The 26,970-nt window shown below is 42.2% G+C and overlaps 2 protein-coding genes across 5 annotated transcripts in view; one reads left to right on the plus strand and one right to left on the minus strand.

Moving 5' to 3' along the window:
* IFT25 (intraflagellar transport 25) overlaps positions 1-202 on the minus strand; it is a 33,712-nt gene extending 33,510 nt beyond the window's left edge. The window contains exon 1 of one of the 2 annotated variants that reach the window (XM_059135319.1): positions 76-202. The gene's annotated coding sequence lies outside the window, so the exon portion shown is untranslated. The remainder of the gene's footprint in view (positions 1-75) is intronic. The other variant, XM_059135316.1, reaches the window with a different exon arrangement.
* On the plus strand, positions 45-20,848 carry LRRC42 (leucine rich repeat containing 42). Of its 3 annotated transcripts, none has more exons than XM_059135310.1 (9): positions 49-187; positions 1,382-1,470; positions 5,426-5,912; positions 11,966-12,097; positions 13,270-13,388; positions 14,586-14,674; positions 14,844-14,957; positions 18,669-18,753; positions 20,349-20,848. In XM_059135310.1, exons 3-9 carry the CDS (start codon positions 5,440-5,442, stop codon positions 20,621-20,623), a joined length of 1,287 nt encoding a protein of 428 aa, XP_058991293.1. In that variant the 5' UTR covers positions 49-187; positions 1,382-1,470; positions 5,426-5,439; the 3' UTR covers positions 20,624-20,848. The 3 variants fall into 3 exon arrangements, with proteins under 3 accessions (XP_058991292.1, XP_058991293.1, XP_058991294.1); XM_059135311.1 differs by having other exon boundaries at positions 53-187; positions 1,438-1,470; XM_059135309.1 differs by lacking the exon at positions 1,382-1,470 and having other exon boundaries at positions 45-187.
* The last annotated feature ends 6,122 nt before the right edge of the window (positions 20,849-26,970 follow it).

A 26,970-nucleotide genomic window follows, 5' to 3' on the forward strand; every position in this document is an offset into this window, starting at 1 on the left:
CTTGCCAGCCCCGCGGTCCCACGGCGCCAGGTCGCCCCCAGCCCCCTCCCTCCTCCCAACCTCTCTCGGTCCCACCCTCTGTAGCTTTGTGCCTGCGGCGTCGAGCCGCTTCCCCCATCAGGCGCGCCGCGGGAGGTGGGAGCCGCCACCAAGAAGCTGCCGCTCGCAGCCCCGGGCAGGGGCACAGGTAGGTGGCGGCCGCGGGCTGGGCCGCTCACGCAGCCTGGGGCTGCGAGTGGGGGCCGGGGGCGGGGTGTGAGGGAGGGGCGGAGTGGGGGAGGGGAAGACCGGGAAGGACGAGGTTGGGGTGTGGTCTGGGTGAGATGTGAGGATGAGGATATAGGGATGTGGGAGATGGGTTCAAGGGTGGGGTCGGGGTGCCTCGTAGGGTAATTGGGGGCAAGGTGGGAGAAGGGAGCAGGGTTAGTTTGGGCAGGCTCGGGGAGGGGCATGCGTGGGAATTGAGGGAGATTGCAGTACTGGGGAAGGGGAAGACGGAGTGGGATTTGAGAAGTGTAAGAAGGAAAGGATCCAGGATCGGAATAGAAGGAGTGGGGTCTAGGGGGTAGGGAAGAAAAGTTGGGGCTGTGGGTTGTGAGGTTGGGCTTCGTGAGGCGTGAAGAAAGGGGATTTTGAAGGTTATAGGCAGAAGACAAGAAAAGGGATGGGGAGATTGAAGTCCTAGGAGAGGGAATCCCAGAGACTGGGAGGAAGGGAAGAATACTTGAAGGACAGAGGAAGAATGCCTGGGGGTGGAACCGTGTAGGGAAGGAAGGAGAGGCAGCTGAAGGTGTGACAAGGAACCTCATTTCAGAAGGGCATTGGTAGGATAGGATTGGAAGGGCCTGAGGTGTGAGAGGTGGGGACAGGGATGCTGGGACTGGGTGGAGGGAGAGGAGTTAGGATTTGGGGTGTAGAGAGACTGGGTTTTATGTTAAAAATTCTAGAATTGGCAGGTAGAAGAACTGTAAGTGTCAGGATGTAGGAGAGATTGGCATGCTCCTGGAGCTGGGTATGGTGTGGCCCTCTGGAGCTTTGGGGGAGGAAAGGGTTTGGGTGAGAAGGCAGGTAAGGAAAGTGCACTCTGTAGGGAAAAAATGAGAGGGGTGGAAAATTGGATAATGGTGGTGACACAGAACAACCAAGGCAAGATTGTTAGTTGGTTATTGGTGGTTTGGAACTTGTCTCTGTTCAAGTTTTTGCGTAGGAATTTTCTCAAGAGTACTGCATTTTCAAATAAACCAAGGGTGTCTGAAGCCTTGGGATGAAGGCCATGGCTTGACAGATGTTTTCCTGGTGTGTGGATGTGGGTAATTTCTGCCCTGGTAGAGGGAGGAAGGGAGGCCTCAGCGTAGCTCTGTCCTGGCTCTGTTCCTACCAGCTCTTTCCTCAGATGGCCACTGGTTTTTTAATCTCCTCCCTGCCCTCCACCCCCAGCTTAAGCCAGTGAACGCCAAAGGGATCAAACAGGTGGGTGAGATTAATTTTTAACATCTTTTTTTAATCCTTAAGGCTGATGTCATATTTTTATTCTTGAGAGACAGCATCATGCAGTGGAAAGAGTCTGAGCTTTGGAGTAATACAGGCTTGAGATTGAATTCTGGCTCTGTCGCTAGTTCTGTTCCTTAAGTTACTTCGCTTCTCTGAGCCTTGTTAACCTGTTAAATGGCAATCCTGACCTAATAGGATTGTTGAGGGTTATGTGAGATCACTTGAGTACCTACCACAATGCTTGGCAACTGGTAGGTACTTAATAAATGCTAGCTATCAGACCTAGTATCATTGTCATCATCACTGTCATTACTATGATTTATCTTTAGGGGATTGTTCTTTTGCCTGCTAAAGTTAGGTGCTTTCTTTTTTCCTTCACGTTAGAGAGCCATAGACTCAGCTCACAATTTTGGTCCTGTGCCCTCTGCCTCTTATTCCCCCTCTCCAGTCCACATGATTGGCGGGGTCCTGCTTCTCGCTTGGTAAACTGGCTTCAAGACCTAGAAAGTTGTCATGTTTAGTTATCAGTTATTTTAGTTCAGAGGCTACGGAGTTCTGAGTTCTTAATGTGGTAAGGTTACATTTTATTCATTTGACAAAATTACGTGCTTTAAAATATAGTTAATGCAGATCTAAACTGGACATTCTTTTTTTTTTTTTAAAGATTTTATTTATTTATCAGAGAGAGAGAGGGGGAGAGAGCGAACACAGGCAGACAGAATGGCAGGCAGAGGCAGAGGGAGAAGCAGGCTCCCCGCTGAGCAAGGAGCCCGATGTGGGACTCGATCCCAGGACGCTGGGATCATGACCCGAGCCGAAGGCAGCTGCTTAACCAACTGAGCCACCCAGGCGTCCCTAAACTGGACATTCTTGAAGATACTAATTATTTTGATTTTCCAGTTTGTAGGGGATTTTTGCCATGGTGTAGAACAGGCCTTGTTGCCTGAGGACCCATTTTTAATAGACCACCATGTACAACAGCCAGGCATAAGCAAAGCCAAATATAGAAGTTGTATGTGGAATTCTCTTGCTTTTATGGTTCTTAATCTTGCAAGACTTAAACATTCATTTAATTCTTAGCTCATTTTATAGTATCTCACAAACTCTCAGGAAGCTTCTTATTGAGCGAATGCAAGATGCAGGAATTTAGTAGTAGAAATCAAAAGTTACCAGGATTCCCTGAACCAAGTACCTCAAGTACGTTCATTGAAGAGCCAGAGGAGCCTTGGGGCTTCTGGACAGAGACTGTGGATTTTACTCTTCAGGAAATACTGGATTTTTTTTTTCTTTTAATCATTTAGAAAGACAGTCAGCATTTTGTGAGTAATTTAGAAGTAAAAAATAACCAGAGCTAGGCCTTTTTTGAAAGTGATCCCTGCAAAGAGAAGCTGCCAGGATTTGGGGCAGCCTGGGTTAGCATCCTTGCTCTGGTCCCTGGCTGCTTGTGCCCTCTGCTGGATGGAATCAAACTTTTCTGATTTATACCTGAAGTGGTCATTTATCCACTTGTCTGTTTGACTCCAAATTTTGTGGAACACACTGTTGGGGTGAGGGTTAGGAGTAATGTGGATGGGCAGACCCTGTTCCATTGTCAGGGAGCTTATGATGTGCCGATCCATTAGAATATGTTCTCCCCTTAGAATTTGCCTTTCCATTATTACAATCAAGTTATTGCTTTTTAGGGCCATGCCTGGTGACTAATTTCTGATTCACAGGTAGAGTAGGACTCCAGATGTGCAAATCTAGGGATAAAGACTGAGGGGATCTGCTTTATCTCCTCATCAAGATTAAAGTATGTGAAGATGCAGGGGACAGATGCTTACCTCTGCTGGAAGAAGAGCTTAGAATAAGTGAGGCATCGCCTTAGCAGCAGGCCCTGAATACTGGCAAGAATATGGGTTATGAGAGCTGGCACCGTGACAGGAGTTTTTTGTCTGGGTTTTAGGTTTTTTTTCCCCTGGTAGTACCAGTAGCAGTATCCTGCCATCATTTGCTGTGCTTCTACCACCTGCAGAAGGGTCTGGCCAGTCGGGGAGGAGCCTGCAGCTGTTGCCTGGAAGAAGAGCTGGCTCCTAGCAACAGTATCAGCAGGCCCAGCAGCTCTGAGCACTGTGTCTGTCCCTTCGAGGTCTCACCCTTTCTCTCATTCAGTTCAGCACCTACCTTTTGAGGGATTACTCAGTACTAGGCACTGTGTTGGGCCTGGGAAAAAGAGATGAATCAAGTCAAATAAGTGCCTTACCTTCCAAGAGCTCACAGCTCTGGGAACATTAGCAAGTAAACATAGGACACAGGGCTAAGTGCTATATAGAGAAGAGACATGGGTGCCCTGGGAAAACCAGACAGGCGTGCACTGGTGCAGGGGTTAGTGAAGATTTCCCGGGAGAGAGATGATGGTTGAGCTGAGTTTTAATGATGAGTAAGGATTAGCTAGGTCAGGAAAGCTGAGAAGGATGTTCCAACCAAAGGGAGCAGAATGGGCAAAGACCAGTGAGACAAGAGAGCACACAGTCAACTTACTTGGGTGGTATGGCATGGCATAGGGCGAGAGAAGCTGATCAGGAAAGGGTGAGGCTGTCAGACTAGGCAGAGCCCTTCTTTCTGATGTGCTTTTACCCACATAATTATCCTCAGGAGAAACAGGGATCATACTGATGCCCACAAACAGGATCACTGTTTGATCTTCAAAGACTCAGCGTTTTTGATCACTGACTTGATTGTTTGTTGACACTTTTACGTGGCATCAGAGCTATAGCCCAGCCCTGCATTGATGGAGAAGCTGGGTTACTTCACTCTAAAAGTCAGAGTCTTTTAAAGATAATGGCAGCTATTTGACATATATAGAATTTTAACTCTCACCTCTCTTTAAATTGTTGTGGAAATGATAATCAAATGTTTCTGTTTAATATAGGAATTTCTCCTGTGGTTTTGAGATCTCACGGTTTCTCAGGAAAACAAAAATTTATTCCAATTAATGCTTGAGCACAAAATGTCACCCATAGGGTTGCATAAATGCCCACTGTTTTTGTGTTTTGCCTTATGTCAAAAGTGTCCTAAATAGAGCCTTAAGAGATATGATGTTTCCAATGGGTAGAATATTTTTTTTTGGTTAGCTCTTGTGATGGAGGTCTTTCTTTGTAGATCCAAAAAATCCTGTTGCTGGTGTTCCATGCAAGGCTTAGCAAATGAGTAAACTTTAGTTCCACAGATACCCACTCAGGGTCTGTTATATGCCAGAGCTAACTTAGGGAGTTTGGATGAATGAAACATGGTCCCTCTCCTCAAAGAACTCAAGCTGGTAGAACACAGGCCTGGGAATAAATCAGTAGCAGAACACTGAGACAACAAAGATGTGGAGGGTGCCAGGGGAGCAAGGAAATTACTAGTTTCTGGTCTTCATTTCTATGCATAGTTACATTTTTAAAAACAGTAGTAGTAAATTCTATATGTACTGTTTGTAACCTGCAAAACAATAAAAATTTTATGATTTGAATAGCTGCCTAACATGCCATGGTATGGATGTATCATAACTTACTTAATAACACTCCTATTGTTGGTCATTTAGGTTGTTTCCAGTTGTTTTGTGATTATCAACTGTGCTGCCATGACTTTCCTTGTAGATGATTCTATGTGCTTCTGTAACTTCCCCAGGGTGAATTTTAGGAATGAGATTTGAGCTGCCTTTTGAAAGATGAGAGGGAGTGCACCAGATACAAAGAAAAGGGGGAAAGTAGGAGTCAGCATTTCAGGTAGAGGGAGTAGAAGCAGCCTGTAGGTGCCAAGAGTTCACAGGCAGCTGGGAAGCTTTATTTCCCCAAACCAACCAAAGGGCCTTCCTGCTAGGCTTTGTAAAGCTCTGGGCACGGCACAATGAAGTTACGTGTACAAATGGTGTGTTAATTGGATTTGCTTCCTCTGTGCCTTGCTCTTACAGTTGCAACCAAGGCAATGTCTTACTACCTCAACTCAGAAAACCACCTGGACCCAGGACCCATCTATGTACGAGAAAATGGTCAGCTGCACATGGTCAATCTGGCCTTGGATGGTGTCAGGAGTAGCCTGCAGAAGCCAAGGCCTTTCAGACTGTTTCCCAAAGGCTTCTCTGTGGAGCTTTGCATGAACAGAGAAGATGATACTGCACAGAAAGAGAAGACTGATCATTTCATCTTCACATATACCCGAGAGGGGAATCTTCGGTACTCTGCCAAATCTCTCTTCAGCCTTGTCCTGGGCTTTATCTCCGACAATGTTGATCACATTGATTCCCTTATTGGCTTTCCTGAGCAGATTGCTGAAAAGCTGTTCTCTGCTGCAGAAGCCAGACAGAAATTCACAGAGCCAGGTGCGGGGCTGAGGGCTTTACAGAAATTCACAGAGGCCTATGGAAGTCTGGTACTTTGCTCCCTATGTTTGCGAAACAGGTGGGTATTCTGATTAGGATAGTGAATATTTTATAGATGTGTTAATTCTGTCTATTTCTGGGGCTTCATGGGCATGGGGGCTTCCCCCATCAAATAGCACTTCAATTTAAAACTCCCAAATACAAAGTGGAGGCTATTTTGAGAAAAATCACTGTCTTTCTCCCTATCTACCCCCCAACCAGAAAACAGGTTTATTTTGAAACCATTTTGCCACTGCTTGATGGCCACCACTCCTCCTTTCAGTAAAAAAAAAAAAAATTCTTCTACCAACTTTTCTAGTATGAGAAAATAGAAACGACAGGGTATCATCTGCCAAGTATCTTAGTATGCTCCTAGGGATGGGAAGATTAGTAACTAGAGTTCTGGACCCTGTTCCAATTTTCAAACTTCTAGATATTGAGCATTAGATAAAAGGTAACTTTAAAAGAGTTATTAAAATTTCAAGTATCCTAAAGTTTGGAAATTTTCAAATAAGGTCTGTTCACTTTAAAAATAGAAACTGCCAGTTATTTTACCTGGGTTTATTCAGGAATAAAAGAGAATTGCAATCTGGGACAATCAAGCTATGGCAAAACCACAGGCAAATCTGGGGGAACAAAGGAGACACATACTTTTTTAAGGAGGAAAGAAGGAAGCTGAGAAGGTTGTTACAAACTAAAAATCCTTTGGAGTAAACTAGGAGTTTGAAGGGTGGAGGCTTTTCATTGATGATACTATTGCTAGGCAGGATGAGGAAAGCATTTCTTCCTTTGTCTGGGAATAGTAGAGTAGTATTCATGTGAAAGGTCAAGTCCGTGTAAGGTCAAGTCAGGCTCTTCCTCGTGGGTCTAGGGCCTGAATGCTCCACCAGCAGAAACCTCACGACTCCCATTTTAGTGAGGCTTCCCCATGACATATTTTGACAGGTCTGAACACCAAAGTCTATTTTCTGACAGAGAAGATGTTTTCTCTTCTGACTTGCCTTTGCTTATGTACTTTTATTGATGTATTTAAAGTTTCTAGGGCACCTGGGTGGTTTAGTTGGTTGAGCATCCTAGACTCTTGTCCACAGCTCAGGTCTTGATCTTGGGCTCATGAGTTCAAGCCCCACTTTGGGCTCCACTTAAAAAATAAATAAAGTTTTTATTCCACCATAAAATGACTTTTAAAGCATCTACTAATTAAAAAAAAACAACAAAACTCTAGGGTTGCCTGTGTGGCTGAGTAGGTTAAGCCTCTGACTCTTAATCTCACCTCCATTCTTAATCTCAGGGTTGTGAGTTCAGGCCCCATGTTGGGCTCTACTCTAGGCATGGAACCAATTAAAAAAGAAAAAAAAAAAAACCTTTGAAAAATGTGGAAAATTTAAAAATAGAAACTGCCATGCAAAATAATTTAAACACCAAAGGTACAAAGTGAAACATAACCTCTCTCCCATTTTATCTCCTATTTCTCCAGAGGCAGCTACTGTTCATGATTTCTTTTACGTCATGTCAGAGATATCCTGTACATATACATTCATTTATAGCTCTCCCCTTTGTTACACAAGTGGCCGCACACTGCTTACACTGTTACCCACCTTGCTTTCTTGATATATTTTAAAGATCATTTGCTGTCAATACCCGTAGATTTAAAAAATAACTGTAGTATGCCATGTGTGAACCTTTTTTGTGATTAGAAAGTGTGAAAGGTAGCTTACTATTAAGAAGTACCATCAAGAGGACCATTAAAGCAAGACTAAAAAAAAACAGCATGTAAGAGGAGAAAGTCATACCAGAAAGCATAAGCTAAACTCATATGGTTTAAAAAGCAAAAAAGAGGGGCACCTGTGTGGCTCAGTTAGTTAACCATCTGCCTTAGGCTCAGGTCCTGGTCTCAAGGTCCTGGTATTGTCCCCTGGGGCTACGCGCTCAGTGGTGGGTCTGCTTCTCCTTCTCCCTCTGACCCTCCCTCAACTCCTCTCTTTCAAAAAAGTCTTTAAAAAAAAAAAAAAAGAAGCAATATTTATATAATTGGCTCAGAAATAATGGTTTCAGCCTAGTCCAAATATTATACTTTAAAAAGACAAGGGATAAACACATGCAGATAGGGTCAGAGCTGTGGACTTGGGAGCTAAGCTGGCACCTTCTGAAAGCTCCATCTCTGTGCTGCTGCCAGTAGAAAAAAGATTTACGTTGCCTGAATGAAAAAGCTAAGCAGTATTTAAATATATAACACGTATATTTAAAATAACATTTTACTCTTTCATGTATTGTTTCAAGTTATTTATGTTCATTGTAGAAAAAATAGAACCATGAAAAGTAGAATTATGATAGATGTTTTAAAATTATAAAGGTAGTACATATTGGGAAATATATACAGCTGTAATTTTTTTTTTAATTTTTTTTTTTTTTAATTTTTTATTTTTTATAAACATATATTTTTTATATACATATATTTTTATCCCCAGGTCTGTGAATCACCGGATTTACACACTTCACAGCACTCACCAAAGGATCGGGGGTGTCTGAGTATACAGCTGTAATTTTAAGAAATTTGTAATCCTACTATTCATGATAATCATTTCCAAATATATATCTTTATAATTTGGGAATATACTCTATGTACAACTTGTATTCTGTTTTCCCCATGTACCATTCTAGCTTAAGTATTTCTCCTGATAGTGAAAATGCTTCTTATTCATTTGTGATGCCTGTGTACCACTCCAGTAGTCAGATTGAAGGAGAATAGCACTTTCATTCATGTTTGACAAGTACGTAAATTAGTGATATTTCTGGAAAGCAGCTCAGCTACTACATGTATCAAGAGCCTTAAAAATACCCATACCATTTGATTGACCCATGAATTACATTCATTGGGAATCCTAATTTTTAATGTAATACACAAACATGGGAACAAATACTTTCATATAAGGGTGTTCATTACAACACTGTAACAGTGAAAACCTGAAAGCTGAATATTTAACAATAAGAATTGAATTTAAGCCAATTATGGTATTCATATGGTGAAATATTACATAGCTGTTGAGATAGTACTCAAAGATTAAAATGGTGTGAAATGTTCATATACGACACATTTAAAAGGATTTAAATTGCATGTACTATATGATCCAATTTTTTAAAAATCAGGAATTTTTATATGTGTTGTATATATAGAAGGAAAAAGAGAAATCTTTCAAAATGCAATCTAGATAGTGGGATTGCAGTTTAATTTTCTTTATAACTTTTCACATGTTCTTAATTTTTTCTATAAGGAACTTGTATTTTATAACTGGAAAGATAGAAGAAACATTTTTAATGTGATTGTGATCTTTTGATTCATACTTTATTGCAGCAATTCTAAACTTTGTTGTCTTGTTCAGATACAAGATTAAGATTTTGGGGGTGCCTGGGTGGCTCAGCGGGTTAAGCTGCTGCCTTCGGCTCAGGTCATAAACTCGGAGTCCTGGGATCGAGCCCCACATCAGGCTCTCTGCTCAGCAGGGAGCCTGCTTCCTCCTCTCTCTCTGCCTGCCTCTCTGCCTGCTTGTGATCTCTCTCAATAAATCTCTCTCAAATAAATAAATAAAATCTTAAAAAGAAAAAAAAAGATTTTCAATTGTAGGGGCGCCTGGCTGGCTCAGTCTGAAGAGCATGGGACTCTTGATCTTGGAGTCTTGAGTTCGAGCCCCACCCTGAGTATAGAGATTACTTAAAAATAAAATCTTTAAAAAAAAAAAATTTCCACTCTGATCCCAAACTTCCCTCTCCTTTTGAATCTCCAGAGGGAAATAGGAAGAGGACAGGAGATTTGGATTTGCTTTTATAATCCAAGGCTGATGCTGTACCAGCAAAGGTTTTACCATCATGAAAGGGTTCAGGTCAAAGGGAAGGAGAGTAAGAAAATTATTGAAAATAAGATAATTGGGGAGGTTTGGGCACTTACTGTGTAAGGGCATGTCACAAAGCTGCTTGTCAGAAGGAGAAGGTAATATCTTTGCAACTGCATTCTGACCCTATAAAAACTATTTCCTTCCTGTGTTGAAAGCCCAGTGATTTTTAATCCGACCAGTGGTACTGGGAGACCAGTATGTTTCCCTTAAAATACCACTCTATGTAAGACCTGATTGTAATAACTACTATGAAATGAGGTTCTATAAGATGCCTGTACTTCTGGGATATTGTTTATAGTTTTCTTAGTAATCCTTAAGTAATCATTTGCCCCATTTTCAGCTAGAGAAATTGAGGATCAGAGAGGTTGAGTAACTTTTCACAGTCACACAATTAATTAGGGTTGTTAGAATCCAGACTTAGGTGTATCTGACACTAAAATATGTCTGTGTTCTTTCTGTTGCTTCTCTATTACACTATTCTGAACTGGTTAAGGGATAAATTGGAAGAATAGCATTGAGCAAGACCCGAGAGCTTTGATCATGTCCTAGATAAGCATCTAGTAGTGTCTGTGGCTTTGCATGTTGGTTTCTCAGCCTTGATTTTTGTAGTTTGTTAATCACATTATACATTGTTATGTCCTTTGCAGATAACCCTTGTTTCAGAATTACTAAAAATCTTTTGGTTAATTGATCAAAGGTGGTGTGTTTTTTTTCCTCTGATTGCCAGTAATCCCCCAAATCCCCATTAACCCACTTCAACTCTGTGATTGGAAGATGGAAAACAGCAGCTTTATTTACAGTGCAATTAAAATACGTCTGAGTCAATAAGACTCAATTGTGTACCCAGCTGAGCTCTGTCACCAGGCAGCTTAGAGAGGGTATCAGTGCCCCATGCCATCTGTACGTAGCAGCCAGGCCAACGATCAGCTTCAGTACATCTTATTTTGATTGGAGATAGGAAGAAAAGAGGTCTCACTTCCCTCTTGCCCTCACATTATTCCATCTCATTTTTGGCAATTATGATCCTACTAACAGAAGAGAGAAGTGAACACTTTTAAGTGTTAAATCCACAGATCCTAGCATACCATTTTGCTCTGGAAACCTAGACACCTATGAGGAAAGTCGATGAGAAAGGCACGCTCTTACCACAAGTCAGTTTTCCTTTCTCTTTGGATCCTCTCCTATTTCCTGTCACACCTAATCCCTTTTCATTTTTTTCTCACTGACATCATCTGAAAATCATCTGAAATAGATGAACAACTAGAAAGCAGGGCGGAGGCCCCAGCCTGGGCTGCGGAATGCCCTTTTGATCTCCCTTTCCTCTCCAGAGGCCTCCCTGATGCTTCCTGATAACAGTTTGCCAAGGTGCTCCAGTGTAATTAAATTGTTTGTGCTCACATGTTTGTCTTAACCATCTAGATGAGCTGGAGTCCTTGTAGTCTGTCATACTGCACGTACCTTCAGAGAAAAGTTAACAGGCGCAGTAGAGAGGGCAACTATTGAAACGTGTTTGAATAGAAATGGTAAAACACGATCTGCCAAGTATCTCTTGGTATATTCTTGGGGATGTGCAGAGATTAGAACCCAGAGTTCAGGCCCTATTCCAGTTTTCAAACCAGTAGTTACCAAGCCTAAGATAAAAGGCAACTTCAAGGGGTGCCTGGGTGGCTCAGTCAGTTAAGCATCTGCTTTTGGTTCAAGTCCTGATCCCAGATTCCTGGGATGGAGCCTCACTTCAGGCCCCCCACTCAGCAGGGGCTCTGCTTCTCCCTCTCCTCCTGCCCCCTCCCCCTGTACAAACGTGCTATCTCTTTCTTTCTTCTGCTCACTAAAATAAAATCTTTTAAAAAAGGAACTTCAAAAGAATGAATGATTATGTTTTTGAGAATCCCAAAGTTTGGAAATTTTCCCATTAGGTCCCAACACCAAGGTCTGTCTTCTAACAAAGCAGATGTATTTTCTCTTGTGTCTTGCCTTTGCTTGTGTATTTTTATTTAAAAGTTTTTCCTCCACCATCATGTAAAAAGATTCACGGTATTCACTAATGAAAAAATTCAGCCTGTACCCACATAGAAATGGGTGAAGTCTGCTTATTTCATAGTTCCTTGTCCTGATGGAATGTTGACTATATCACAGAGCCACAAATGGTAATGTTTTAAAAGAAGGAAAAGAAAAGCTATTGATTGCTCTCCATGCCCCACAGATACCTGGTGATTTCAGAAAAGCTTGAGGAAATTAAGTCTTTCCGGGAGCTGACCTGCCTGGATCTTTCCTGTTGCAAGCTTGGAGATGAGCATGAACTTCTAGAACATCTCACCAATGAGGCACTGTCTAGGTATTGACCTGCCACCCCTTGTAGATGAATTGTTTTGTTTTTTTTAAAGGATGATACATGGGATCATCTTGAAGAATGCTGATTACTTTCCAATCCTGTGTTTATTTGCTACTTACTTTCTTTCCTAAAACATTTTCAATCTCCTCTACTGGGCACAAGCAATATAGATTGAACACTTCATAGGAAGGTAAGTCAGTTGGTTCATCTTCTAAATAATCTTTATTTCAGCATGTAATAAATGAAACTACATGGGGTGAAAATGATTTTGCCCTTGGTCTGTCCAGTCCTAGTTTATTCTAACATGAGATATTATACAGTTGTCTATAAGCATTCTTTTCAATGAACTATAGATTATTTCAAAAATAAACTATTAAAGAGTGCCTAATTCTTTTCAAGAGCCATAGTTTAAAGAAATCGCCCAGTACCATTCACAAATAGTCCAGCTGATCTCCAGTTGCTCAGTCTGGCCAGCAGACAGGAGGCCAGACAGATTCTTCTGTGGTTTCATAAACAGCCGGAAGCATAACAGCATGACAAACTTGAGTCTAACCAGCTTCCTGGTGCCTGGCTCAGACAGCAACACCTACACACTGCTCCATACAAAGGTATTTTTGTGTGAGGTTTAGTAAAGTTTCAGATGTCTTATGTGTGGGACAGTGGAGGAAATTAATACACTAATTTCAGGTTAGCTGGATGGATTGGGCTATGGGTGTACCCAAAAAACTAATCTGAAAATCTGGATTTATAAAGCCAGTCAATATTAGAGGATTGTTTGCTTTGCAAAAAGAATTCTCATAGGAGTTATTCAGTAGACTTTCCTGACATATTTAGAATGTTTCTGGTTTTCACATAGGATTTGTCGTGAATGCAGCTTTTGTATAAAACAAGGTATATTTATCCCCTTAATGAAGTCCCTGTTTACCTCATTTGACCATATACCCTTAGTGCCCTCTGCCATCTGAGATTAGTACTACATGACACTTTGATCCCTAAGTTAACCTGCACTTAGTAAACAGCGCCAAAGGGTTTATAACTCTGCTATATGCATTGGGTGTGAATAAAACAGGACGTAGAAGGTCCTTTTATTTTTAGGTGAAGTTTACGAAAGCCTGCTCTTGTACATAGGCTTTCTCAAACTCTAAGTGATTTACTTACGGACTTTGTTTCCCTAGTGTAACTCAGCTCCACCTGAAGGATAATTGTTTATCTGATGCCGGTGTGCGGAAAATGACAGCACCAGTTCGAGTGATGAAAAGAGGCCTTGAAAATCTAACATTATTAGACTTATCTTGTAAGTTTCATTAGACATTATAGTTCTTAATGTTGGAAGAATGCCTTAGAAATCACCTAGTTCTTCCCTGTCATTTTAGAGGTGGTAAGATGGAGGGCGGTGACTTTCCTAGGTGCCACAGCCAGCTAGTGGCAGAGCAGGAGTAAAGCCATATGCTCTTGACTCCTGACCACACACCTTTCCCCGTATGCCTTGCCACATGCATTTGGGCCACTCACAGTGTGCAGACAGGGCAGCCTTTTATTCTAGTCATGGCATATATAAAGGACGTCTGGCTTACCTTTACTTACTCCCTGAGTTGCTGATTTATAGTGTCTGTCAGCTGGGTCTTTGAATCAATACTTGCTTGATGAAAATATGGGTAAATTCACAGTTGTGATAACATACTCAGGATTAACTAGATGTTGACTTCAGTGGTAGAAAGTCAATAGAGATCATTTACAATTTAATTGAGCATCCATTTAGTATATGGCAGGATGGTGTGGTGTCAGAAGAAGGAAAGGAACAGGGTTTTAAGGTCAGACAACACTCCTTGCTCTGCTACTTTTTTTTTTAACAACTCTGTACCTTTGAACAAGTTATTTAACCTCTCTGAGCCTCAACTTCCGTAAAATAAAGATAGTAGTGAATGTCCAGCCTCCCTCCCAGGAGAGTGTATTTATCCAGAAAACATTTTTTTGAGCATCTGGAATGTGCCAGGCATTGTCTTCATGGCTTTGAGGACTCAGTGCTAACTACAGGACTCTCTGATTTGAGAAGGTAATATGTAAGAAAAATTTCTGAAATAGTGTAGGTTAGTAAGAGTAGTAATAGTCTCTGTGTCTAAATGCCTTTGAAAATCTTTTAAAACTGTCTTTACTTTGGAGATGAAATACCCACGAGCAAAGTCAGATAAACCATTTCAATACATGTTTATGTAGGCAGTTTTCATAAGGCTCCAAATTAAACCCTTCGGAATAACTTCCTGGTTTATTTTTCTGCTAATCCCCACCTCCTAGAAAGTTAGAGCTTTATATAAAGGATCTTAAGGGTCATCTAGCATGGCTGTTCCACATTACAGACAGGATGAAGATAAGATCCTAACAGTAGTTAGCTCTGAAAAGTTTGCTCACTCAATACTTTATATTTTATCATTGTTTGGCCTTTTTTCTGAGCTCTACTGAATACTGTTATACAGCCTATGTTTTTGACATCTAGGTAACCCTGAGATCACAGATGCGGGAATTGGATACCTCTTCTCTTTTAGAAAACTAAACTGCTTAGATATTTCTGGGACAGGGCTCAAGGTAAGACATTTGTTCCCTTCTCTTATTTCTCCAGACTCACAATTAGATATATTTGGCTCCTGCTAATTGGTGCTTAGAAAGGACTGGTATTTGTGATGGTGTTTATTTCCTACTGAAAGCAAGCAAGAATTGACCAGACATGTGTGCCTTCTTGTTCTTTCCCTCATAGGACATCAAAGCTGTCAAACACAAGCTCCAGACCCACATAGGCCTTGTCCACTCCAAAGTGCCTTTGAAGGAATTTGATCACAGTAACTGTAAGACAGAGGGCTGGGCTGACCAGGTACTTGCAGTTTTTCTCTCTCACAATTATATGGCTTCTCGTTTTAAGTCACCAACTGCCTTAGTCAACACTTTGAACAAACATTAATCTTTTGCGTAGTCTGACTGAATTATCATCTTCACATCAAATCATAGGCACTGATGGCCCTTACCTGACCCAGCTACGGAAGGCAGGGTGTCATATGCCAGTCCTTAGACCTCATGCTCTGATCTCTAGGTCAGGCCTTATCCTTATTCACCCTAGGAGAAAATGTCGTCTTATAAACGACTCAGAAAATTAGCAAATTCTGGCTTGCTTTGCAAAAAAACAGTATGTCCAGCTGCAGAAGGACACATTCTCTTAGCAGCTTGTAGATGCTGGAAAGAGAATAAGGCACGCTGAGAACAGTTCAAATCTGACTCTCCTCCTTAGTTTGGACAAATTTCTTAGAGCTTTAGTGAGGAAATGTCTTTGTGTGTATATATGTGTGTGTGTCCTCTCACTGTGCGAACCCTCCCATTTTCAACTTTTTGGCTGACTTTGCTTTGATTCTCCCTTGTCTTCTTGGTGGTGTTCTTCAACTTAGTAAAGTAGAGACCTAAGGAGGAAGTCAGAAGGTAACCAAGTCTTAGGGCACCAGTAGATGGTGGCTTGCCTGGGGCTGGTGTCTTTTTCTTCAGACACTTTAATGTTTCTAGAAGACCCAGCAAACTGTTTTGTTTTGGGTTCCTCCCTGGTCCTACTCTAATGTGTGATGGTGAACCTATCCGAGTGCCTAATTGTAGCATCACCTCCATATAAGTAATGAAGAAGGGGGGACTCAGGATTTCAGGAGCACTGTGATGTTTGTCCACACGATGCATACTGAAATCATTATGACAGTTTGTAGCATCAGATGAATCCTGCATGTATGCAGTGGAGTTCAAGCAGGTATGGGGCGGACATACGAAGGCTTGATGAAGTTTGATAGCAAGGGCATAGTAGAATGAATATAGGCTATGGAGTTTAGGAGACGAGGGTTTGGGATCCTGACTAAGCAACCCAATAGCTGTATCACTTAAGGTAAGTTGGAGTTACTGTTTCTTCATCTAGAAAATGCAGAAAACAGGACCTCTCTTACAGAGCTTAGTAAGGATGAAGTAAACCAACTAGCTGGCATTTAACCTGGCCTGAACGTACAGGCGTACCATGGAGATACTGTGGGTCTGGTTCCAGACCACCTTGATGAAGCGAATATTGTATTAAAGCAAACATTGCTGGGTGCATGGGTGGCTCAGTCAGTTAAGTGACTGGCTCTTTATTTGGGCTCAGGTTATGATCTCAGGGTCTTGTAATTGAGCCCTACATTGGACTTGGAGCGCGGGAGGGAATCAGTGCTTGAAATTCTCTCCTTCTCCCTCTGCCCCTCCCCACCTCACCCTCTCTCTTTCTCTTTCTCTCAAATAAATAAATCTTTTTAAGAAGTACAAATACTGCAATAAAGCAAGTCAAGTGAGTTTTTTGGTTCCCCAGTGCACATAAAGTATTTGTGTACCTCTAGTCTGTCAAGTGTATACTATCATGTCTAAAAAAATAAGGTGCTCACATTAATTAAAAATATTTTATTGCTAAAAAATGTTAGCCATCCCCTGAGTTTTCAGTGAGTTATCTCTAATGACTATAACACATACAATAATAATGAAGAAATCAGAAGTGGTAGGAGCATTACCAAAATCGGACAGAGACATGCAATGAACAGCTACTATTGAGAAAATGATACCAGTAGACTCGCTTCACACAGGGTCACCACCAACCTTCCATGTGTGGAACACGCAGTATCTGCTTCAGCCTAGGTCCGAGGTGTGCCTGTAAGATGATGAGGCTCCTTCCCACACACAGCTTCTGTTCATACACCCCGCTCGGGCCCCTGGAGCGTGGCCGCAGCGTTTTCCCCGTTTCTTGCTGATCCCTTGTTGAAATGTTTCAGGCTGACTCCAGTCTCCTCCTGCCCTGCTCTCTGCAGGTGACAGGAAATTAGGGCCAACTAATAGCAGTCCCCTTACTTCCCTGTCTCTGTCTCAGAATGTCTCCGTTTCTTCAACCATACCCTACCTCCCTCCTGTTCGAAGGCAGGTGTGCCACCGGCTTCCAGGGATGAGCCCTTGCATGTTGGTGGGTTCCAGTCTCTGGGGTCTCCCTCTACTCCCCCGCCTGTCCGTCTTCAGTCTCATACTGTTGGCTACTTGCTTTCTGTGTATAAATGTGACTTACCCTTTTTCTAACGTGTTCTTCATCCCCCAGTGCAGCTGTGAAGTGGTTTCTACGATCTTGCCCACTTTCTCACCACCCGCCCGGTTCTTAATCCCTTGTAACCTAGGTCTGGCCTCCACTGCTCTTTGGCGGGTGTTTTCTTGCAGGTGGCGTGTGATCTCATTCTCCATCTCTCCTGGGCTTTTCTGCACTGCTGGTATGAACACGCCCGCCTTACGCTTCCCTCTCCTGGCTTTTCTCCTCACTCCCCTCTCACTCCTCCCTCTGGCTCCTGCTGATTCCCCTCTCCTCCTCTGTCTTCTCTCACTCTCCTGGTGATCAGAACTGTTCTTACAGCCTTAGCCTTCCCTGTGGGAAGATTTTACCCTCTCTGACACATCGAACCTGTTCCTAAATACTGTCCATAAATCTCTACTGGGAACCCCAGACTCAGTGTGTCTAGAACCAAGCTTATTTTCCTCTTCCTTCTCCCCAAGCAGCTCTTCCTATTGACATTCCTGTTTCTGTCAGTGGAAGGACTGTTTTCTGTATTGCCTGCTGAGTCACCAGGTTTGGTTTATGCTGGTGTTCTCTAAGATCCGACCTATTCCCCATAGGGAAGTATTGTAGAAGGGATGACACCTAGTGTTTACTGGGTGCTTTCTGTGTGCCAGCCACTGCTAACCGCATCATTTAGTCCTCAAAGCAGCCCCGGGTGGCTGTGTCCTATTGTTAATACTATTTTACAGATGAAAATACTGAGCCTAAAATATTAAATCACTTGCCAAGGATACCCTGGCTAGTAGACAATGGCGCTAAACTTGGAACTATATTCTTACATTCTTACATTACATTCTTGCATTACATTGTCCTGTCTGTGTCCTGAAGTGTTTTCTTTGGCTTTCTTTATGATCATTTTATTGCATACTATGATGAGAAATAGTAAGTTAAAAGTCATTGTTACTTGTGGTATATGTGAAATAATCACTTTATTTATGCATAGTTTATACTCAACCAAATTTCCCAAAGAATTTGTAGTAGTTTACCGTGAAAATAGATTTGCAACAGTTTTGGAAAATGGAAACCTAGCATGGGATGTCATGAGAACATGGAAACATGGGCATTTTACACACATACAAGAGTTTGAATTATATTTGATATATTTTAAGGCATGAAAGTGAGTCTAGGGATGTGTGAAAATTATTTAATTTAAGGCTTTACACTTCTTTTTGGCTTGCAATGGAGATGAAAATAGATGGGGAATCAGCTTGACAGATTTTTCCCGAGTCCTGCAGATCCATATGTCCAGTGTGATTGTTCTGATCAACTCTTGCATTAAAACAGAAAATCCGGTCTTGACTTAGTTACTCTTACCACCACCTGTCATCTGAAGTGAGATTACAAGGCTTTGTGTTTATGGAAGGGAGCTGGGGGAACAAGGAAAGCTAGAAATTAAAAGCTTGAGATATTGTTCAGATTCAAATCTTTCCAAATATGTTTTAGATTGTTCTGCAGTGGGAACGTGTGACTTCAGAAGCTGTGAAGCCACGAGAAACCGGGGAGCCTCGAACAGCAGCTCAGCACTTCTGTGAGAAATTCCCTTTTCTTTGGAATGTTTGCTGTTAGGTTATTTGCACCCTTAAAGCAGTCAGCCCTTTTCACCCAGTGGGCAAAGTAATTATGATCGTATGGACTTAAACAAATCATCAGGACTTCTATTCTCTCACCATGCTACGGTGTCAGTTCCCACTTGGCTTTGAGCACCACCACCAGGAACATAGTTAAATGTCTGTGTATCCCATCTTTGTGGCGGCACAAAAGTAGATCGAGTACAGAACATTAAAAAAGGAATTAAGTCTAGCCAAAAGATGGAAGCATCCCAGGTGTCCATCAAAAGATGGATAGGGGCGCTGGCTCAGTCAGGGGAGACTGCCACTCTTGATCTCGGGGTTGTGATTTTGAATCCTGTATTGGGTTTAGAGGTTAACTAAAAATAAAACCCTTAAAAAATTAAAAAATATATGGATGGGTAAACAACATGAGGTATTTCCATATAGTAGAATATTTAGCCTTAAGAAGGAAGGAAATTTGGGGGTATCTGGGTGGCTCTGTTGAGCTTCTGCCTTTGGCTGAGGTCATGATCCTGGGATCCTGGGATCTAGCCCCATGTCAGAGTTCCTACTCAGCAGGGAGCCTGCTTCTCCCTCTCCCTCTGCCCCTCCCCCACTCATGCTCGCTCTTCCTCACTCTCTCTCTCCCTCTCTTTCTCAAATCTTTAAAAAAAAGAGAAGGAAATTTTGACATAGTGTTATAACGTGGATGAAATTTGAAGAAATTATGCTAAGTGAAATATAAGCGAAAGAGAAACATGTTTTGTGATTCTTATTGTAAGTTGTTCCTAAAATAGTGAAGTTTGTAAAGACAAAATAGAATGGTGGGTATCAGGGGCTGGGGGGAGAGGAAAGGGACTCACCCTTTAGCAAATACAATGTTTCCATTTTGCACTAAGTGAAAGTTCTGGAGAAAGATGGTGATGATTGCACAACAGTGTGAATGTACACAGTGCCACAGAGCTATACACTTAAAAACCATTCAAGTGGTAAATTTATGTATATTTTACCAAAACTTTTTGAAAGGAGTCAAGCAATAAAATCAAAATGAAGGAAAAGTAAAGGTAAAATAAGAATTCAGGGCCTACCAAAAGCTATAGAATAAATTGGTATCATTTGTTAGGGTTGTGCCCCAAATGTGGCTCTTGTTTAGAAGACAAAGTCCGTATTTTGAATAATAATAGATTTAAGATTTTCTGAGCTTTAATTGTGTGCTGAGCACTTCATATGTTCTATCATTTATCTTCACATCACGCTTATGAAATTAGTTTTATAACCTTACAAAGATGAGAAGAGTAAATCTCAGAGCAGTTACTTGCCCAAGGTGACTTTTCCAAGAGAAAGCAGACCTGGGATTTGAATCTAGATCTGTCGTCCTCCTGTGTGAGTGTGTGCCTCCAGCCTACACTAGTGCGCAGGCCAGGGTCACTAAATAGGGCCTTCAGAAGACAATAAAATGAATCCAAGTCTCTCCCTATTTGTCATCTTCCTTGGATCATCTTTCTGGACTCGGGCAGGCCTTCACACCCCAGCATGGTCAACTTATTGCCGCTCCCTTCTGTCACTCCTGCAGATGGCAAGCGGGCTCGGACAGAAGCCCCCGTGAAGTGTCCCCTGGCAGACACCCCCGTGAACTCTTCTGAGAAACTCCAGTTCTATAAAGAGAAAGCCCCAGACTGCCATGCACCATTGTTAAAGCGGGAAGCTGTCTCGAGCCAGGAGTCAAAGAAGAGCAAGAAGAGAGCTTTTGAAGAGCCAGAGAAGGACCAGAGCAACTCTTCGCAGTCTTCAAAGCAGAAATACGTGTGTCTTGCTGTGGAAGACTGGGACTTGTTAAATTCCTACTGATTGGTAGATAGGAGTTGACCTCTTTCCCCCGACTCTAATGTATGAGGAAAGGGGGCTGATGGTGTTTTCCCTTTTGTTTGACTTTACCTATGGTATTAGCATAGCAAGCGGATATTTCTACTTTTGTGGTGGGGGAGGGGAATGCTATGGAAGTATGTAATAATTTCTAATGTATATTTTCAATACATAGTAATTTTTTCAAATAAACGTTTTTGCTGTCCTTAAGTTCTGCTTGTGAAATACAGACTAGAGCCACAGGAAATAACACTCTGGTGATTTGGGAGAGAAGGCATGTGAATTAACAAGGCAGCTGAGCATGATTTGTTACTATAAGGTGGCCCAGCTAAGAAGGTGTGTGTGTGTGTGTGTGTGTGTGTGTGTACACACACGCACCAGTGTATGGCTACCATCATTGAATATCTCCTTTGTGCCACACCCTGTCCTCACAACAGCAATGGAAGATAGGTTTTAGCCCCACTTTAGAGTTCAGAAAAGTCAGCCTCAAAGAGCACCTGGGTGGCTCAGTCAGTTAAGTGTCGACTCTTGACTTCAGCTCAGGTCATGATCTCAGGGTTGTGAGATCGAACCCTGTGTAAGACTCTACGCTCCATGCGCAGTGGGCTAACTGCTTGAGGATTCTCTCTCCCTCTCCCTGTGCTCCTCCCTCCACTTGCGTTCTTCCTCTCTCTCTCAAATAAATAAATATTTTCTTAAAAAGGAAATAAAGAAAGAAAAGAAAACTCAGCCTCACATTAAGGGAGTTAATGAAGGTCACAGAGCTCATAAGTGATAGAACCAGAATTCATACTCTATTCTGTCCTAAAGCCCAATCTTACATTGCCTTCTTAAATAACAGCTACCGTTTATTAAAATCCCAACTATTAAGTCCATGAAGTAAACCACCAAGAATCTTCACACAGTCCTGCCAAGTCAGGGTTATCACCTCTATCTGACAGAAGAGGAACCGGAGACCAATAACTTGGCCTGAGATCAGTGCTTAAGTTCTGTCGTGCATGTAAATTACTTGGGGCTCATGTTAAGATGCAGATTCTGGTCAGTAGATCTGGAGTAGGGCCCAAGAGTCAACATGTCTAACAAGTTTCCAGGAGATATTAGTGCTTCTAATTTGTGGACCACTTTGGATAGCAAGGCTCAAGATCTTCCCTATCCCATACAGGAGCCCCTAGTGATATGTGGCCGTCAAGCACTTGAACTGGGCTAGTCCAAGTTGAGATGTGCCATAGAATACACACTGGGTATCCTATCAAAGCACAAACAAGTGTGAACAAAAAAAATCTCCCATTTTTAAAGTATTGATTGCATGTTAGAATGGTAATTTGGGGGTTAAAATACGCATTTCCCCTGTTTTTGTGTCTGATGTGACTACTACAAAGTTTACATGTCTTATATTTATGATACGCTTTATATTCCTACCGGACAGTGTCACTGCGGACCGTCCTCCATCCTCACAGTGAGCTTAAAGCAAGACTTAACTGGTGAGTACAAGGAAGGCAGTAGATACCTTGAGGAATTAACACATTGGCATGACATACATCAGTGTGACAGGTTTGACATTTGGAAATGCTCTACGGTTCAACCAGGATTGTAGTATAGGGGCGGATCTTGAGTCTGATAAATGTTTTGTTTGCTAGGCAAGCTGCTCCGTCCATAAAGGCCTGTTGTCCTGGATCATGAAAAGTTCTGATTCTAAAATTTGTGAAACGGAAAAAGCAGATTAGATGCAAATTGCTTTTTTTTTTTTTTTTTTTTGGTAGAAGTAGAGTTTTGAAATGTCATTTGGGTGGACATTAACACACCTTGCCAAATTCCAAGTGCAAATACACAGCCTTCCTTGTCAAACTTCGCATATGTCATTGGTCCAACTGGAGTCTAATTTGCTGGTCACCTCAGTCCTCCCACCTCTATTGTTGCCGTAAGGTGACACTGTCAGAGAGGGGCGTCTGAAATGGCTCGTAAAACAGCTCCCTGCTCTCATTGTTTTGGAGGGCAAATCTTCAAAGCCACTTCTGATTACCTTTGCTTTCATAAACACAGTGTACTTTTGAAGTGGACATTTCACTTTCTTTCATCCTTTTTTTCTTTCAAGGTTCTTGTTTTCCTCTGCTGATGATGCCTTTAAACAGATTATTTCTTGTTCGATCTCAACAATTTGTTGTAGTCATTCACACGGAGTTATGAAAGTCTAGGCTCTGTCTAAATGATTGAAACAAAGGATCAAGGCCAAGAATTTATGACCAGCATAAAATAGATGGGGTAATTTGCATGTGTGTTTAGCTCACCTGCAAGAATTAGCTATTTTTAAATTAGAGTTTCTTGTTCCTTCTTCGAATTCACTTACTCATTCTTCATGAACTTTAGACAAGTGAGTTAATTCTGCTAAGCTTCAATTTACCACTTTAATACTAAGCCATTTACCTACTGGTGCTTGTAAGAATGAATAAATCAGTATTCTCAAAAGTAAGGTCCTTGGACCCCTGCCCCAGCATCTCAGGGCACAGTGAAGGGGTGGGGGGGGTGAGTATTCCTGTGTTCCAATAGTATTTGCTGAATCAAAAATTTTTAGTTGATTGGAAGTGTATAAAAATCTAACACGAGGCCACCTTTTCTTCTCACTCATATTTGTAAAATGCTGAGTACTCATTTATTCACTTGGAAAGCTATCTGTTGAGCATTTAACAGTGCCTGGTGCTGGCAGACACGAGATGGTGCTTGCTTTCAAGGAGCTTACGTTCAAAAAGGGCAAGGAGACCGAAAGGACAGTGTGTCAATAAGCTAAGTCCAGGTGGAAATCAGTACTTTAAAGAAAGTGGAGGGTCATGGGGAGGGTTAGTTTAGACTTTAATTTACAGGATTATAAGAGACCTCTCAGGATGTGACAGTTGAGCTGAGAGGTATGAGGAGTTAATCATGCAAAGGTCTGGGTGAAGGGGGTCTTGGTAAAAAAGAACAAGTGCAGAAGTCTCCAGTGGTGCGTGCTGACTGGCACGCTCTGGGGACAGAAGAAGAAAAAGAATAAAGGCCAGATGACTAGTGCTTGGTGAGTAAGGACTAAGTAAGTAAGACAAGTTTAGGAGAGGCAAGTGGCAGATCACCTAGGCCTTGAGGGTCGTGGAATTTGAATTTTTATTGCAGTGTAACAGGAAGCCACCAATGAAGCCTAAAACACATGTCATCTGAGATATTATACGTAATATAGATAAAGATGTATTTATTTATTTGAGAGAGAGAGAGAGAGCATGTGTAGTGGGGAGAAGCAAAAGGGGAGGGAGAAACTCAAGCAGACTCCCAGCTGACCGTGGAGCCAGATGTGGGAGCTCCACGCAGGGCTCGATGCTGTGGCCCTCAGATCATGACCTGAGCCAAAACCAAGAGTTGGACACTTGACCAACTGAGCCACCCAAGTGCCCCTGATTTGTATTTTGAGTAAGTAACCCTTGCTGCTTGGTGGGCCCCATAGGTGGAGCCTGGATCATGGCAGGGACACCATGGGAACAGGGAGTCCCATGGGAACCATGACAGAAGTCTGGGTGAGAGATGATGGCAGCTGCAAAGTGGGCAGTAACAGTGAAGATGGGAAGAGCTGGATTCGGGGGCTCTTTTGGAGGGGGAGCTGATCATGTTGTTGAAGTTGGTGTCAGGAAAGAAAGGAACAGAAAGAATAAAATCAAAACTGACTCATTCCTTAAGGTATTGCCTGAATGGAGTGAGTCCTGGTGCCATTTACTAAGACTGGACAACGCAGGAGAGGAACAGGTTTGGGGTGGGTGGGAATCAAGAGTTCTGTCACAGGTGGGCAACCAGTGGCTCAGGGCATATGCAAGTAGGCAGGCACCTGGGCAGAAGTCTAGCTTAAGGGATAAGTCAAGTTGGGGTTCAATACTGTAGAGCTGACAGAGCCCATGACTGCCCAAGAGCACCCAGAATGAGTATAGACAGAATTAGGAAGAGGGCTGAGACTTGGTATGGGGCCTTTCCCACACTTAAGATCGAGGAGAAGACGAATGGGTGTTGAGGTCAGGCTAAAACCAGGAGAATGTATAATGGAAGCCTAGAGTGGGAATGTTTAGACAAGAAGGGGGTAGTCTACTACGATAATGCTCTGAGAGTTCAGGTTGGATGAGAACAGATAATTCGGCAAGCTGAAGGTTGTTTGTGGCCTTTATTGGGTTGAGGGGAGAGGTCAGTGTTAAAAAGCCAAATAGAATAGATTAAAGAGAATGGGAGGTAAGGAAACAGAGATAAGAACCACACAAATTCAAGAAGTTATTTTGAAGAAATTTTCCCCTCTGCCGCTCAGTAAAGGTGTATAAGTTCCAAATTTCTATGGTAACTGAGGTCTTGGAGTCAAAGAAGTGTTTCTTTCATCATTTTTGATTCAAGCGTATTTAAAGGAAAGAGTAGAACAAACTCCTGTGTACCCATTATCCATTGTGGTAGTCTGAATGACTACCACATTGAATGACAGTCTGAATGACATTCCCAAAAATGTCCAGATCATAACCCCCAGAACCTGCGAATACATAACAAGGACTTTGCAGGTGGGATTAAATGAAAGAACCTGAGTGAGGGAGATGATTCTGGAGCACCGAGGGGACCTCATGTAATCACAAGGATCCTTCTAAGAGGGAGGCAGGAGGCTCATGGAAGCAAGAGATTGGAGTGATACAGGGAAGGGACCACAAGCAAAAGAATACAGGTGGCCTCTGAAACAGGCAGGGAAACAAGTCTCCCCTGCAGCCTCAGGCAAAGGAAAAATAGAAGAGAATGAGAAAGCACGAAAAGTGTTTAAAAAAAAAAAAAAAAAAAAAAGGGCAAGCAATTAGCTTTCCCAGCCCTGTAAGTGCTTGGGACACCAGGCTTGCAGAATTAGCTTGCAAGTTTTCCCCTGGTCTAATCCTGTAAGTAAACAAAGATAACACCAAATCAAAATAAACAGAACAAGTTACCAGAAGGCCTTGCTTTCTTTCTAGTCCTTCCCCTGATAATCTTTTTGTACCTTTGGTCTGGAATAACCCTAAGGCTTAGCTTTGGAAAAGGTTTTATAAGAGAATATTCTGGCAACATTAAATGCTACATGCTTTCTGGCAAATAAAGAGCTGTGACCACCTTTTCTGGCCATCTTTACCATGCATTTTTCATCATCTTTACTTTTCAAAATTTATCTTAAATCCCAAGTTCGTAGTTCTTAATACACCAGGTGTTGAGCTCTGGCTATACCCGTACTCTCTCGGCTGGAGAGGAATAATTACATTCTGGAATTCCTAACCTGTCCTCACCAGGCTGATTTGGACATCCAGCCATCCTGGCCTTACTCTGAGTTTCCATAGCGTAATTTCCCCCTCTGCCGCTGCTTCGGCCTCTCATTCCTGGCAGCCTTCTCTCTTTCAGCTGTCACAGATGGCTCTCCTGGCAGTGAGGAATCAGCTCTAGGTGAGGAGTCAGAAAACCCAGTCTCCAGTCAAATCCCTTCCTCTCTCTGGGCCTTCCTGTCCTCATCTGTAAGAAGAATACAGTAACGAATTTGCTTAATAGGATTATTCTAGGGATTAAATCATATAGTGTGAGTGAAAGTGCTTTAAACTAGAAAGACTAATCCAAATGTTATCTAATTGCCATGGTTTCTAGAATCCTAGACCATTATTACAGCTCTTTATTTTACAGATGGGGAAGCTGAAACTCCGAGGGAAGTTTATTCATTATGGGTGGTAAATTTTATGTGTCCTGCTGGCTAAGCTATGGTGCCCAGGGGTTTGGTCAAAAGCCAGTCTAGGTGTTGCTGTGAAAATATTTTATAAATGTGAGTAATAGTTAAACAAGTAGGTTTTAAATAAAACAGTTTACTCTGGGGCACCTGGGTGGCTCAGTGGGTTAAAACCTCTCCCTTCGGCTCAGGTCCTGATCTCAGGGTTTTGGGATCAAGGCCCACATCTGGCTCTCTGCTCAGCAGGGAGCCTGCTTCCACCTTTCTCTCTCTGCCTGCCTCTCTGCCTACTTGTGATCTCTCTATGTCAAATAAATAAATAACATCTTTAAAAAAAAAAAAAAAAGATTACTCTGCATGATGTGGACAAGCCTCATCTAATTAGTTGTAGGCCTAAGAGAAAAGACGGAGATTCCCAGAGTAAACCTCTCCCCACCTTCCCTCTCTGTCTGTGTATACACACACACACACACACACACACACACACACACATTTGTTTTTTCTCTCTGTAGACTGCTTACTAATACATTCATCTTTTTGCTCATATGGCAAACAATTATTGGGCACCCACTGCGAGCTCAGTTAGGCAGAACAGATGAAACAGGGTCCCTGTCCTCAAGGAGGA

The sequence above is a fragment of the Mustela lutreola genome, chromosome 10 (assembly GCF_030435805.1).
Source record: "Mustela lutreola isolate mMusLut2 chromosome 10, mMusLut2.pri, whole genome shotgun sequence".
NCBI lineage: Eukaryota > Metazoa > Chordata > Mammalia > Carnivora > Mustelidae > Mustela > Mustela lutreola.